General features: G+C 34.9%; 1 protein-coding gene across 1 annotated transcript in view; it reads left to right on the top strand.

The window, feature by feature from the left end:
- Positions 1–9625, top strand: part of METTL14 (methyltransferase like 14) — a 30463-nt gene extending 20838 nt beyond the window's left edge. Inside the window, exons 9-11 of the mRNA XM_008592115.1 lie at positions 1520–1636; positions 2868–3078; positions 9287–9625. Of these exons, the coding sequence (XP_008590337.1) occupies positions 1520–1636; positions 2868–3078; positions 9287–9591 (633 nt within the window). The 3' untranslated portion in view covers positions 9592–9625. The remainder of the gene's footprint in view (positions 1–1519; positions 1637–2867; positions 3079–9286) is intronic.
- The last annotated feature ends 6439 nt before the right edge of the window (positions 9626–16064 follow it).

A 16064-nucleotide genomic window follows, 5' to 3' on the forward strand; every position in this document is an offset into this window, starting at 1 on the left:
GTTTCCTCACATCTTATTGAATGATACTTTCCATATTTAGGATATATTACTTGTTATATAGTAAATGATCTCATTTAATCATGCTAATTTGTGGAGGAGTCCATTTTGGTAGTTGTGGAATTTTAGTAGGACTATATAAGATAAAAAATGGGATTATATCGAGATAAATTTGTGCTTAATTTCTGAAATTCTATGTTTACTTTATATTCTTTATATAAATAGTGAGTTTGGGGCTGTTGGGTAACATCACTGCTTCCTTCATTTGTTAACTCAGGTAAGACTATACTCCAACTGGGCATTTCCATTCTTTTGGTAGTGACTCCCTCAAAATGCTATGGAAAAGCAAGAAAATAGAGAGAAAGAAACATACTGTATGTTCTTAAAGGTCTACTAGTGTATACTTTTTAAAAATCTAATGTCTGAATTTAGTCTTTCTTCCCACTCCCTCAAATTAGGTTGAAAATGATTAGGAGGTTTTATTATTCATATATGCAGCAGTATATCATATTGATGAAAGCAGAGTTTGGCCAAAAGCGAATACAAAAATAATTCAGCATGTGAAATACTCATGATCTCTTGGTAAATTAGTGGATTAGGGCATGTAGGAATTAGGCCATTGTGAAGTTAATGAACATCCAGTGCAAAACAAATATTTAGTGACAGGAACAAATATTGATCGTGATGTTTGAGATTTTAAAATAAAANTACTGTATCTTTATATGTACTCGAACATAGTACCAATTATATTGTACTTCACAGTTTCTTATTTTCCCCTAATTTACTCTTTACTGAGGGTAGGGACTGTACCTTATTGTTTCATTACCAGTAGCTAGCAAGCACCTACATATGGTAGGCCCTCAAAATGCCACTCTGAGCAATGGTTTAGCTAGTACTTGTTGTATGTTCATATGATTATAACAGATTCTAGGACACAAAGGGTTCACATGTGTATTTTCTACATTATATAAAGATGAAAGTACACTTATACCCAGTAAAGAGATATATAACAATTTTGTCTGAATCTTTTGAAGTGTTAGTATTAAATATAGAAATAAAGTTTTATAGGACTCATTTGAAAAGAAGTTATCAATTAGAAAATTTTTAATAGCATTTAGCTTTGTCAGAGGATGGAATATTGCGGTGGCAGGAATCCAAATTATCATTTGGATTATTTTGTGATTACAGAGGGTCTGAGTGTTTTCTTGCAATTTAAAACCCAGTGTCTGTTGATGCCAGTAGAAGGTAGTATTAAAAGAATTGGGATATGATGGAATTCTTCCTATGTTTTGATATTTAACAATATATATATATAACATTAATATCCAAAAGTTATATGTTATTGTGGCTATACATTTTAAAGACTGGCATTTCTTTTCTTCTATTTCTGCACTAAAACAGTTACTGTGATACCTTGGAATTTAGTGTCTCAAACCTCTAGAAGATTTTTTAATGCTAGTTGATTATTTTAAGTATTGTTTATTTCTTTAAGGATTTCTTTTTTAAATTATTTTATTTGTAGTGTTTACGCAAGTGGGGTTATAGAAGATGTGAAGATATTTGTTGGATTAAAACCAATAAAAATAATCCTGGGAAAACTAAGACTTTAGATCCAAAGGCTGTCTTCCAGAGAACAAAGGTATTACCTTTACTGTTTTGTTTTCTTTATTTTCATTATTTTCTCTTAAGATTTTCCAAATCTCTGTATACTGTTTAATTAATTTTGGTGGAAAGATCCTTTTTTTAGACTTGTAAGAATAGCATTGAGCCATTACAGAAATACATCCAAGTTAATTTATTCACTATCTCCAATCAACTTCCACCCTGCTGGAAAGGGGAATATACATTCTTGTGTGTCCTAAACTGCCATATTTCTAAGTTAGATATGGGCTTTTGATACCTTGACCCCCAGAATTTTTCCCTTTCTCTAGGCTCGGAAAGAAGAGACGGCAGCAAGACATGTGTCTGGCCAAGTTAGAGACATTGCTTCTTCCCTTCTTTTTCCTACACAAGAACCTCTGAGAACTTTTCTTCATATTACTCTGCCCTTCTACTATCAGGCTTTAACAGATTCTGTTCTTTGCTCTTTAGGGAGCCACTGGTGGGAGGGCCTTTCTTATTAAGTCTTTCTGGGACTGGAATCGTGCCTACATAATGAAACTTCCATAAAATCCCAAAGGGGTGGGGGTTGGAGAGCTTCTAGGTTTGTGAACTTGGGGAGTTGCTGGGAGGTTGGTGTGCCAGAGAGGATATGGGAGCTCCATGCCCCTTCTCCCATACCTTGCCCTCTATGCATCTCTTCTGCCTGGCTGTTCCTGAGTTGAATCCTTTTATTATAAATAGGAAATAGTAAGTAAAGCTGCGCTAGCAAATGATCAAAACTGAGGGGGGGGTATGGAAACCTCTGATTTATAGCTGTTCATTCAAAAGCACGGGTGAAAACCTGGAGTTGTGATTGGTATCTGAAGTGGGGGGCAGTCTTGTGGAACTGATCCCTTAGCTTGTGAGGTCTGTGCTAACTAGGTAGATAGTGTCAGAATTGAATTGAATTATAGCACCAGTGGAGAAGTGCAGAATTGCTTGGTGTAGGAAAAACCCACACATCTGGTGTCAGAAGTGAAGTGTTCCGGAAGTATGGTGTATTGCAAGTGACAGTATAGAAGAAAACAGTTTGTTTTTCCTGTTTTCCTGGCAGTCTTCCCACATTTAGAGATCTAGGCCTTCCTATTATGTTTTTGCCCATAGAACTATGTTCTAAAGATGAAGAGAAGTGAAGATTATTTTTGGAATTGATAATATCAGAAATGCAAAATGTTATGAAATATGACTGTTGATGAAAAGAAATTCATTGGTGTACTCTTGTTATTTAGGAACACTGCCTTATGGGAATCAAAGGAACTGTGAAACGTAGTACAGACGGGGACTTCATTCATGCTAATGTTGACATTGACTTAATTATCACTGAAGAACCTGAAATTGGCAATATAGAAAAACCTGTAGAAATTTTTCATATAATTGAACATTTTTGTCTTGGTAGAAGACGCCTTCATCTATTTGGAAGAGATAGTACAATTCGACCAGGTAGGAACTCACTTTTAAAAAAAAAAAAAAAACCACACAACAACTTTTATGATTCTTTGGGATATGGGTGCTGAGAAAATAGGACACGGTACTGTGTAAAATAAAATTCTTATGTATTTAATTCCTTTTCTTGCTGTACCTCAAATACTAGCAGCTTTAGGTTCACAGCTAATAAAACTGAGAGGAAAGTGTAGAGATTTTCTGTATACCCTTGCATAGCCTCCCCATATTTTCCACTGCTATGGTTTGACTGTCCCCTCCAAATCTCATGTTGAAACTTCATCTCCATTGTAACGGTATTAAAAGGGTGGGAAATCCGACTATGGTGTATGAAGGTGGGGCCTTTAAGAGGTGGTTGGATGATGAGGGCTATACTCTGATGAATCCATTAATCCATTCATGGATTAATGAGTTATCATGTGAATGGACTGGTGGTTTGATAAGGAGAGGAAAAGAGCACATTAACATGCTCTTGCCCTCTCACCATCTGATGCCCTGAGTCACCTCAGGACTCTGCAGAGAGTTGCCACCAAGAAGGCCCTCACCAGATGCACCCCCTCGACCTTGAACTTCCTAGCCTCCAAAACTATAGTTAAAATATATAATATAAATAGTTATAAATTTATTTTCTTTGTAAATTACCCAGTTTCAGGTATTCTGTTATAAGCAATGGATAGCAGACTAAGACACCCACCATAATGGTACATTTGTTACAACTGAGGAACCCACATTGACACATCATAATAACCCGAAGTCTGTAGTTTACATTATGGTTCACTCTTGGTGTTGTACATTTTGTGGGTTTGGACAAATGTATATTGACATCTATCCTCCATTATAGTATCAAACTGAAAAAACCTCTGTGCTCCACTGATTGATCTCTCCCCATCCCCACAACCACTGGCCCCCACTGATCCTTTTACTATCTCCGTAATTTTGCCTTTTCCGGGATGTTATACAGTTGGAATCATATAGTACTCAGCCTTTTCAGATTGGCTTCTCTCATTTAGTAGAAAACTTCATGGCTTGATAGCTCATGTCTTGTTAGTGCTGAATAATATCCCATATTCTAGATATACCACAGTTTATCCATTTGCCTACTGAAGGACGTCTTGGTTGCTTCCAAGTTTTGGCAACTATTAATAAAGGTGCTATAAATATCCATGTGCAGGTTTTTGTGTGGACATAAGTTACCAACTCCTTTGGGAAAATACCAGGGAGCACAACTGCTGAATCCTGTGTATGGTAAGAGTATGTTTAATTTTGTCAGAAACTACCAAACTGTCCTTCAAAGTCCCTGCACCATTTTGCATTTCTACCAGCAATGAATGAGAATACTGTTGTTCCACATCCTCGTTAGCATTTGGTGTTAGTGTTCTGGATTTTGGCCATTTTAATATGTAGGTAGTAATATCACATTTTAATTTATGTTTCCCTGATGACATCTGATGTGGAGTATCTTTTAATATGCTTATTTGATGTTTGTATATCTTCTTGTAAGGTGCCTGTTAATGTCTTTGGCCCATTTCTTATTGGGTTGTTTGTTTTCTTATTGTTGAAGCTTAAGGGTTCTTTCTATCTTTTACATGACATTCCTTTATCAGCTTTGTCTTTTGCAAGTATTTTCTCTCGGTATTGGGTTGTTTGTTTTCTTATTGTTGAAGCTTAAGGGTTCTTTCTATCTTTTACATGACATTCTTTATCAGCTTTGTCTTTTGCAAGTATTTTCTCTCGGTATGTGGCTTATCTTCTCATTGTCTTGATGCATGTTTATTTTTATTTAATTAATTTCTGCTCTTTTGGTTTTTTCCCTCTACTTTCTTTGAGTTTATTTGCTATCTTTCTATCTGAGATATATTTAGATTTTTGATATTCAGCTTTTTATATTATATTTAGGGTTCTAAATAGTAGGGCTCTAAATCTCTTTAAGCACAGCTTTATTAAAGCATTCCAAAAGTTTAACATGTAGTATTTTATTACCATCGCTTTAAAAATACTTTTTAGATTTTTTTCATTGTGATTATGTATTTAACCCATTGGTTATTCAATATTGTGGTAATTATCATTTCATTATTGCTTGTTGGCCCAATATTTTGGTCAAATAACGCATACTATAAGATTTCACTCCTTTGTAATTTGTTGCAATTTGCTTTATGACTCAGTTTTGATAAATATCCAAGTCCAGTTGAAAAGAATATGTACTCTGTTTTTGTTGTTAGTTGTAGTATTTATTAATTGTGTTCTGGTTAGATCATCTGTATCATTACTGATTTCTTTTTAAACTTTGTTCGGTGATAGAGATCTATTGAAATCTCCTATGGTTATGGACTTGTGGTTTTCTTTGTTGTCAGTTTGGGGTTTGTTTGGTTTGTGTTTTTTTTTTTTGTTGTTTGTTTTTTTATATCTATTGAGGCTATGTTGTAAGGTATATATAAAATGTAGAATTTTTATGCCTTCCTGGTAGATTGACCCTCTTAATATTATGAAATATCCTTTTTTATCTATTGTTTTTTTGCCTTAAATTCCACTTCAGCTGATATTATTATAGCTATTCCAGCTTTTTTTGGTTTGTGTTTATATGGCATATTATTTCCATTCTTTCACTTTCAATCTTTCTATATCCTTACATTTAAGTTGTATCTCTTGTGAATAAACATATGGTTGCTTTTTCATTCAGTTTACCTTTATTTTATCTTTTAATTGGACTATATTTAGTGTAATTCCTGATATGTTTGAGCATAAATTATCACCTTACTGTTTGCTTTACATTGGTACCACCTGTTTTTGTTTTGTTCCTCTTTTTCTCATTTCTTTTGGATTGATTAGTTACTCATTTATTGTTTCATTATTCCTTTTTATTACTTTGTTAGATATTCTTACATTCCTTCTGTGATTATCTTGGAGATTGCAGCGTGTGTCATTGAATTATTAAAGTCTAAAGTGTTATACTGATTTTTAAAGGATGAGAATGCCATGGTTTAATCTTTATAGTTTCCTTAATTTTTTCAAACTAATTTTTCCTTGATATACATATAGATCATGCATATGTTATTATATACATAGTATATATACAGGTATAGAATTAACTTTGAGTTATTTACACTTCCTCTGCAAACGTACATGAACATCTTGTTTGGAAGTTCTGTGGATGATTTTGCTCTTTTATCAAAGTAAAAATATTTGGCAGCAGAGCTTGTGGTGAGCAAATCTTTCATTTTCACTGGCTTAATAGAAAGTAATGTCACTAGATATTCAGCTGGAGGAGTATGTTTGTTCAGAAAGAGTAGGTGCCCGTATGTATTGACTATCAAGATTATGGCTGTAGAGTTTTAGCAAACAGGAACAGATTTTTCTCTTCCATCATTAACCTGCCCTAGCCCCAAATAGCTCTTGAATCTGGGAACAATCTCCAGTGAGTACTGCTGTTTTAAGGAAGCAAAAAACTTAAAGAAAAAGCAAAACTATTTGAAGGATAAAAAGTAAACATCAGATGATAATCTTTTAATAATTGAAAAGTTAATGTAACATATTTACAAAAGTTTTGAAGAGGAAAGAAGAGTTGATCTTACGACTTCCAAGAATAATTTTAATTTTTTATATACTACTTTGCAGTACCTATGCAAAGAAATTTTTACATAATTATAGTCATCATTTTGTATTTTCCCCTCAGTATTATGTCAAATATTTTTCTGCATTTTAAATAATTGTTCATAATCATTTTAATGGCTTTGTAGCATTATTTTAATGATCTCTATTAAAACTGTTTTTTAAAAAACAAGTAGAAGAACCTAAGGAGTAGAGAGAGTAGATTATTGTTAAGTGTAGTTATAAACACAAAGACCAACTAAAACAGACTTTTATTTGTAATTATCATTTAATTTTCAGGGTTTCTTCTCCATCCACTTAGCGTGGCCCCTTTACCTGCTTTAGATTACACATTATATCTTTTATACAGGATATCTTTTATTTGTGTCTCAACCAGTTAAACAAAATCTTAGGGGTACAAGTTTAATTTTTAACTTGTAAACTACCATCTGGTTCTTCACTCTTGCCTGTTCTTACAAAAATTACTTTAGTATTGGCTACAGTAAAACAGAATTAGGAAGAAAATGTACTTAATGAAGGTATCGATGTTTGAGGTTAATTACATAAATAATAGTAGGAGCAATTGAGAGTCTTCTCAAGATGCCTTAATTTATTTGGGTTGATCCTTTAAATACACTTCTTCCTCAAGGAGATAGTCTGAGGTATTTCACATATACTTTAGGAGTACCATTTACCAGTGCTTCAAAATAAGGTTTCAAGATAGCTGTGTTTGTCAAATATACTCTGAAGCTAGGCTGTGTTAAACTTACTTTGCTCTTAGTAATACCTGTAAAGCTGTAATAAAACACAATGTTGCAATGAAGAGTTTGGGGGAGAAAGGAATCCCTTGGACTTCTGTAACCACTTTACTCTGCAAAGATTTCCATGTTTTATTTATGTAAGAGGCAATATGGCAGGGGAGTAGCAATATTATCTATTTTTATTATACCTTTAAATTTTCTGCTCCTTACCTTGTGTTTGTGTTTTGCACAACACCACAAACATAGCACAAAACAAACTAGAAGGAAGCAAGGAAAAATCTCGTAATATCAATAGTCAGTGAGACCACACAGGTGTAGAATGTGCTCATTGATCTGATCTGTTTCTGTACTTATCAGGGTGTCAACAAAGTGATACATAAAAGGCACAATATAATTTACCTTTTTTTTTTCTTTCAAACATTTTTGTATCCATCATGCACTGGTAGATACTGAAGATTCTTTAAAACAATGAACAAGTATTGTACAAAAGTGGCTACAACATTTTAGAATGTAATCCTAGTAAAACAGTTTTCATTTTATAGAATCTTATGATTCAGCTAATAGTCTAAGAAATAACCTTGAGGTTGATAGGGCAGAGATATTGTAAACCAAATTTTACAGATAGAGAACCTAATTCTTAGAGATTATTTGACCTGTCCCAAAGGATCCCATGTCTCTTGTTACATTCCGTAGGCATATTTCCAGAGTCCCTCTAAAGGACATGTCAGTTACAGGAATCGCTGCACCAAAGGAACGCCAGAGCATGGTGTCTCTACTGGGCATTTATAGTTCATTTGTAATTCCTCCCATTTCAGATACAGTTTAATTAATCAGAAATTATCTTTATTATAAGCAAAGTTATCTGGCACTGTAGTTGACAAAAATACCTTTTCACCTATTGAAGTACAATGTTTAATGGAAATTCTGAGGAGAGATAAAATTTTCATTTCATTTAAGAAGTATATTTGAATTGGATGTTGAAGGCTGGGATTTTCAACAGGTTGACAGAAAAGAAAAAAGACAATGAGTACAAAAGTGAAGGTTATTGTGGAAACAGTCATTGTTTTACTTAAACAAAGGTTCATGAAAAGCATTAATGAGAAATGTGATTGAAAAGTTAGTTTAACTGTTATTATAAAAGATATTAGTTTCATATTTATGAATTTGGGCTTTGTAGAACACCATAGAAGGTTTTTGAACAGAGAAGTGACACATTTTAAGCTTTGCTTTAGGCTTTCCACTTTTAAAGGGAGGAGAAACTAGAGGTTGGGAGATAATTACTATGTGTATGTGTTACACATGTAGTGTGGTGTAGGCAACTGGCCTTGTAGAAAAATAAAGGCTTAACTGTGGGGGTGGTAGTAGAAATGGAAAGATGGAAATGAACAGGAGCAACATGGTAGTGGTTGAATTTCTAGGACTTATCAACTGAGAATAGTTTGTGGTTTGGAAGAGTAGAGCAAGATTTAGTTCTGAAATTTTAATCAGAAAATGATGGCACCATTTCCATAAGTAGGAAGGTTGTATGTACTTTATTAAATTTTCACTGACTCTAAACTCAGTGTGGTGTATATTTTTTTGTATGTGCTATTTCACAGAATGTAGAACATGGATGGCAACAATGAGAAGGATATACAGTACTATAAAGGTTACAGTCTAGGAGGAGAAACAGTATATGTACATATGAGATCTTTAAAATATGACCATGATTAAGTACCATGCATTCTGTAAAAGAGATCAATATTGCGTGAGTGATGGTACATCATTAAGAATTCATTGGGGATTTAAACTAGCCCCTAAAAGATAAATAAGAGAAGAGATAATTGCAAATAAAAAGGATTATCTTTTTTCCTCCATTTCAGGCTGGCTTACAGTTGGACCAACACTTACAAATAGCAACTACAATGCAGAAACATACGCATCCTATTTCAGCACCCCTAATTCTTACTTGACTGGATGTACAGAAGAAATTGAGAGACTTCGACCAAAGTCACCCCCTCCCAAATCTAAATCTGATCGGGGAGGTGGAGCTCCCAGAGGCGGGGGAAGAGGTGGAACTTCTGCTGGCCGTGGACGAGAAAGAAATCGATCTAACTTCCGAGGAGAAAGAGGTGGCTTTAGAGGAGGCCGTGGAGGAGCACACAGAGGTGGCTTTCCACCTCGATAATGTTTGAGGACAGTGATCCTGTTAATGCCCCTCTAACCTTCTCTATTGTACTTTGAATTTTCAGTGGAAGACCTACTTTAGAGCTCAGTTCCAGCTTGCTCTTTGCTTGATTTTCTCTGAGCTGCAGGAATATCTTAGCCAACTTCCCTTGCAGTTGTCACACACTGTCTAGTTTTGTTCAGCTTTAGAGCTCAGTTCCAGCTTGCTCTTTGCTTGATTTTCTCTGAGCTGCAGGAATATCTTAACCAACTTCCCTTGCAGTTGTCACACACTGTCTAGTTTTGTTCAGGATAAATAAGTGATCATGCCTTTTGTCATGCACATGTGGAACTGAACAGAATGGAACAACACAAGTAGCTTCACCTTTGGAGACTGAATTTATTCTGATAGATTCCAACTAATTACAAAGGCTTTTACTTTTTAGAAATAGCTGAGCAGTGAAAAAGGTTCAGTCTGTGGTATCATACTAGAGCTGACAGGAGTTGATAATGTGCATCTTGCCACTGATGCCACAGCAAATGGGAAGTTGTTTGGGAGGCTTGATAGAATGGAGTTGGGACAGATGGTAAACTTCTCTTAGGTTTTTAACATTTTCTTTATAAAACAATAAAAAGAGGCCAACTTCTTTTTTTTCTTTTTTTTTTAAATCTTAAACTCAGATATAATTTGAGTACTGAAGAAATTGAAAGACATGGAACAAAATCACTTCCTGCCAAATCTAAATCTGATAGGGGAAGTGGAGCTTCCACGGGTGGGCATAGGAAAGGTAGAACTTAGGCAGACTTTAAAAGAAAAAGCTCATCATTATAAATATTTCAATTGCATAGCTTCATATGACTCTAAATCATGCTTCCTAAGAAGCAAAGTGCTAGAACTCTGGTGTAGACTTGAACTTGGATTGACCATCAAAGCAGTTTTATATTTCTCAACAAAATGAAAGTAACAGAAGCAACAACAGAGACACCTGGTTCAGGTGCTTAGTTTAAACGTTTTGTGGAATAGAGTTCTTGGTGATGAGAAAAGGACATATATCTTTTAACTTGTTATGGAGAAAATTTAACATAAAACCAATTGTAGAAAACCCACAAGAATACGGCTTGGAAAATGGAACTGCAGTTGCTTTTTATTAAAACTAAATGATGTGGGTTTTTTTAAGGCGCTGGTTGTACAGATCAGTTAGTTGTGTAAGACTTTTTGCTGTCGTTTATCTTCCTATATTATAACTCATTTTTCAAATGAATTTGCTGAACTTGGTGAATATAATACTACCATTATTCTTGATAAATACTTTTTTTATTTTGTTATGATTTTTCTAATGAAACTTTAAACTTTGAAATTTGAGTCTGTTTTTTTGTAAGTGAAATTACCGTCGTTACCAAATGAAAAAGGAACTACCTAAAATCATACTCTTCTTTTGGTCTTTGATACATTTTAGTGGCCATTCTGTCCTCATTATACCTAAGATAAAGTTATATTATACCCACTATAAGACTCAGTTTGATGATGAAGACTGAATAATATAAATAGGGTTGAGATCCGTAAATGTCTGGTGAGTTTAACTTGTTCAGTCTGTTAATCCTTCTAGTATAAATTGCATTTGACTAACACCTTTCTTGATGTAGATATTATGTATCATAGATAGAGTTTTTGCTGAAATGGTAGTATGTTTTCTATTACAGTCATTTAAATTTATCCAGAAGCAGAACTGTGTGTCACCTGGGAATGAAGAGGATAGAGAGAAGTTCCAATTGCCCATTGGTGGGTCCTTAGAAGTGTTAGCTAAAGAGTGACCCTATCCTATATACACGACTATTTTGTTCCACATCCTGGGCTTACTCAAGGGGAGGTGACATTCATGGTGCTTACATGGCTTAAACATGTGAGATCTGTATCACAATGTCAAAGTAGGAATGGCTTCTTTGTAGGTCGAAAGTTAAGAGGAGCCACAGTCCACCATATTTAGAAAAGAGCAAATAAGAGCAGGTAGTGAAAAAAGAATGCAAGACCTAGGATTTACCCCTTTAACAATGTAATCTGGTCTTTTTAATAACAGAAGATGGAATTAACTCACTAGTTTTGTTATTCTTCACTTTTAGTAAAGGCTGCAATATTGTTTTTACAATAGAATATTTGAGGAAAGGGTTCCAATGAAAGCTCATCACTCTGACCTCTTCTGACTTTTGATCATCTTTATATTTACATGTCTTACATTCTCACTAAACTATCTAAAAATAAAATTTTAATTGCTTCACTGATTCCTTATTGGGGATAGAAGCTAGTAATTTTTAAACAACCCTACCTTTTTCAGTTTAAAAGTTCTAAGATAAGCATGCCTAAGATTATGCAGAATTACATTTCCAGGTATTCTAAGCTAAATGTTAATGTTTATTTTCAGTGGGAGTTGTTCTTCCTGTGACCTTCTCCTTTCAAAGGGCAGCAGTTAGGAGGCCCAAAGTGCTGCTTGAATAGGAATCCTTTTCTACTCTTCTTCACCGTGGAGAAAGGAGAGAGCAGATAGTTGATAATGTCAGCTAGAGCAGATTTGGGGGTGAGGAGTACCATAACCAAACACAACTGAACCATATTAGACCAAGGAATTGTGGAGATGGCAGTCAGAGTGTAGAATGGTCACCATAAAGATGTATGTAGGCCACATATCCAACCTTGCAATGGATCTGTATGCAGCAGTACCGCTCTGATACTTTGGTAAATAGCAGAACCACCTTGTGAGACATAGCTCATATGTGGAGAAACTTAAACTACATATCTCCCTTATTCTAAAGCTGAGTCAGTGTCTGTGTTATGCCATAGTTTTATTTAAGTTAATGGAGTGTCATGGTAAGTTATCTGGGAGCTACAGTGTGCATCAGTGTGTTACGGCTGCTATTAGGAGTGATTCCTTTCTTCTTTTAAGATACTTTAACCCATCCTGATTGGTACATTATATCTTTCAATTAGTTATAGCAGCTGTTTTTTGTTTTGTTTTTGTTTTTGTTTTCCGGTGGCTGGCTGGTCCAGGGATCTGAATCTTTGATCTTGGTGTTATAACTGTGATCAAACCAATAGTACAGCAGCTTATTTTAAAACCTGTACTGTTTTCACCTTGAATTTAGAAAAATAAGGTTTGGTCTTTGAAGTATAGTTTCAGATTTTACTAATTTGTTTAATATAATCCTTATTAACTTGGAAAAATGAAAGCCCTGTTAGGACTCATTCTAAATAGTAGTCTTTGATCTGAAAGTGTTTCATCTTTTTGTGAGCTATTAAAAACAAACTTTTGCTTATAAGAAAGGCCTTTCTTAGAACAAACCTGTGATCTCGGGGTTTATGTAGGACTTTTAGTATTATCTTGTCTTTGATGTTTGGTAACAGGGATTGAACCTTAGCTGGGTTCTCAAGCATATATAGTCAGTTTTGAAGCTATAAATCTAGGACTTCCCAAAAGGTTAGAAAACTTATCCAGCAAACTGAGCCCATGGAAGAAGACTCCACTTAGAGAAATACCATATTTTGTCTGATCTAAAGGCCTTCATCATTTACTCAGGTATAAACATTGCTAGGTACAATGCACAGAGAAAAACTATCTCATTTAATCTACTTAATTTGGACATCCTTTTCCAGTAAACCCTTTCTCCAGTACTGGACAGAATATTAAAATAATCAGTTTGAGTATGTGTTGTAGTTCTTTTCCTCTTTAGCTGGAGATGCTAATAAACAGTGAAAAGCAGATAAGATAGGTTTTTTCAAAAATACTTCTAAATAATTGAGAATCTAGACATCAGCAATGTAAAATGGATACAAGAACAAAGTAATATACATCTGTGAAGGATTTGTATTATAATGGAATAATTGTCTTTTTTAGACACATTTTTTGTATATTAAACACATGAGAATATTTATTTACACTCATTTACTTTCTCCCATTTCTCTTATCTGTGATATTTTCTTACTTTGATGGGTTTTTTCACCACCTCTCTAAGAAAAGCAGAGCAGCACAGAGAGCTTTAGTCTTGTTCTGACTCTTGTTTTTAGGGCCATGGAGACATGGAGAGGGATAAGGACTGGAGAGCTCATGCCCTAGGTAAGGTGCGCATCACCAGTCAGCTCCAGCTAGTTGTCACCACAGAGGGAAGACGTTAAGTGTGAGATGTTCATGTGAAATCTCCCTAATCTTTGGACATTGACAAAATAGTTTATGACCTTTGCTTACATTTTCATGAAACTAAAATTTCTTAAAATCAACTTGGCTAGCTAAATACTGCATGCGTATTTTAAATTCTGGCCTCTAAATACGGTGGGACAAAATTTACTAAAGAAAAGGGAAGAAAGTTCCTTGCTTAGGACAGGAAATCATCTCTGAAAGCATGTTATCTAGTTGGCTTATTTTGATACACACAAATAAGACTGAAGATGCAGACTAATACTGTAAAGTTGCATGCAGTGATGTAACTGTAAGCCATTTCATCTGTCCAATGGGAGAAAATGTAGAGATCTAGGCCTGTGTTGTCACCAGACACACCTTTTAGAGAATCCTATACCTATATAAGTTTTTAGTTTACAATTGTTGACGTCTTAAGAGAATGACTACATCATTATCCTGCCTGTTGTATATGTTTGTTTTCTTTGTCTTTTTGAAAGCAGAGGACAAAAAGTCAGAATAAAACACACTTGCTGAGTTTAGCACTTTATGCTGGTTAAATGATCAAGGTAATTACTTAAATGTCTTGTGGAATTGGCTGTCATAAGTTTATGTATTTCAAGACAACTGGGTAGCTGCAGAGTTTAATATTTAGTTTTTTTTTTAAAAAGAGGCTTTTGCTATAGTTAAGTGACCATAGTTCAGGTAGATGGATTATTCGGCCTTAAGCAAGAAGTTAGGCTCATACCATGGTAATAGGAGCTCAAGATTATAGCTTACTTTTCTATTGGTACGGCTTTATTTAAAATAAATAAATAAAAGGATAAAAGCATGATTAAAAATATTCTATTTATAAGAATAATTCCAAAGCAAAATTTAGAAAAATGTAAACTCAAATATAAGCTCATCAGCCAACTAACTCCCTAAATCTTAAGTCTCAACTTCTTCCTGACATGGTGCTGACAAGATAGTGGATCAGTATGACATCAGAAACTCTTCAGGGACCATTTGTGGTCCTGATTGCTCTCATTTCTCCTGATTCAAGTATAAAGCTTGCCGTTCTTTCTGATACCTGCCTTTGTCTACTGGTTTAGTCCTGAGTTTATTACCCTGCTGCTTGGGCTCTTAGGACTTAGTCTGTCATTTACTTTGTGAAGGCAGTGGTATTCTTTCTCAGCTTCTAATGTGTGGTATACAGTAAGTGCTCTATAAATAGTCCCTTACTCCCTTGCTTGCTTAATAATTGGAAGTAATCCCCAAGAGATTTTTTAATAACTTTCTTTTTTCAGTTCTTTTCCCTCATTTACTTTGTGAAGGCAGTGGTATTCTTTCTCAGCTTCTAATGTGTGGTATACAGTAAGCGCTCTATAAATAGTCCCTTACTCCCTTGCTTGCTTAATAATTGGAAGTAATCCCCAAGAGATTTTTTAATAACTTTCTTTTTTCAGTTCTTTTCCCTTCTGCTGATGCTTTTTTGCTGCATAAGAGGACTTTGGTTTTCTAATGATTTTTTTCTATCAAATAAAGAGAACATTATCCTTGAGGAATAGGAAACAAAGTCATTTCCATTGAATTACTATTTTCAGAGATCTCGAACAGAATCAACTTTCTCTGATCTGACCTTAAAGGCACCTCTTTCCTCAGGATATAAATTTTTAATTTTCTGCCAATTGCAACCTGGTAAAATAATGTGAGTTACCCATATTTGAGTCACTTTGTTTAATAATAGCCTAAGTGGGAAAAGTAGACTACATTCCTCTTGTGAGTAATAGAGACAGTAAATTGCCTGACAGTGAGGAGGGGCAGGATCGTGGAGGATGGGCGGGGGGTGGCATCCGAGAAATGACCTCACTGGGGAGTAGCTGAATGGCGCCTAGGAAGGTATCAGTCCCCAGACTGCACGTACATTTCCCCCAAGTGTGGTGTGGGAGCAGAGAGCCCTGGACTTCAGGAGACTGGGGGGCTTTTACGCTAGTCATCAGTGTGGACCAAAGGTAATAGTTTCCCTACCAGTCCTGTGAGAGAGAGATTCACATTCAACTAGGTAGATTTTAAAAACATGACTTCTTGCACACCATTGTTGCAATTCATATTTGCTTAAATTTCTCCTAATTTATAAGTGGAAAAACCTTTCTGTCACATAGGCATATTAGGTCCCTGAGACATCAGTAACATTCTAAACCCCATGGTATATCTTAAAATTTCAAACATGAATAACATGTATTTAAACCATTTTTCATCATTTGCATGGACCCAAGGAATACCTCAGCTTGAAAAGTACTGACTTAAAAAACTAAAGTCTTGGGCCGGCCCGGTGGCGCACTGGAGAGTGCGC

This window comes from Galeopterus variegatus, unplaced genomic scaffold (assembly GCF_000696425.1).
Source record: "Galeopterus variegatus unplaced genomic scaffold, G_variegatus-3.0.2 Scaffold152, whole genome shotgun sequence".
NCBI classification, from domain to species: domain Eukaryota; kingdom Metazoa; phylum Chordata; class Mammalia; order Dermoptera; family Cynocephalidae; genus Galeopterus; species Galeopterus variegatus.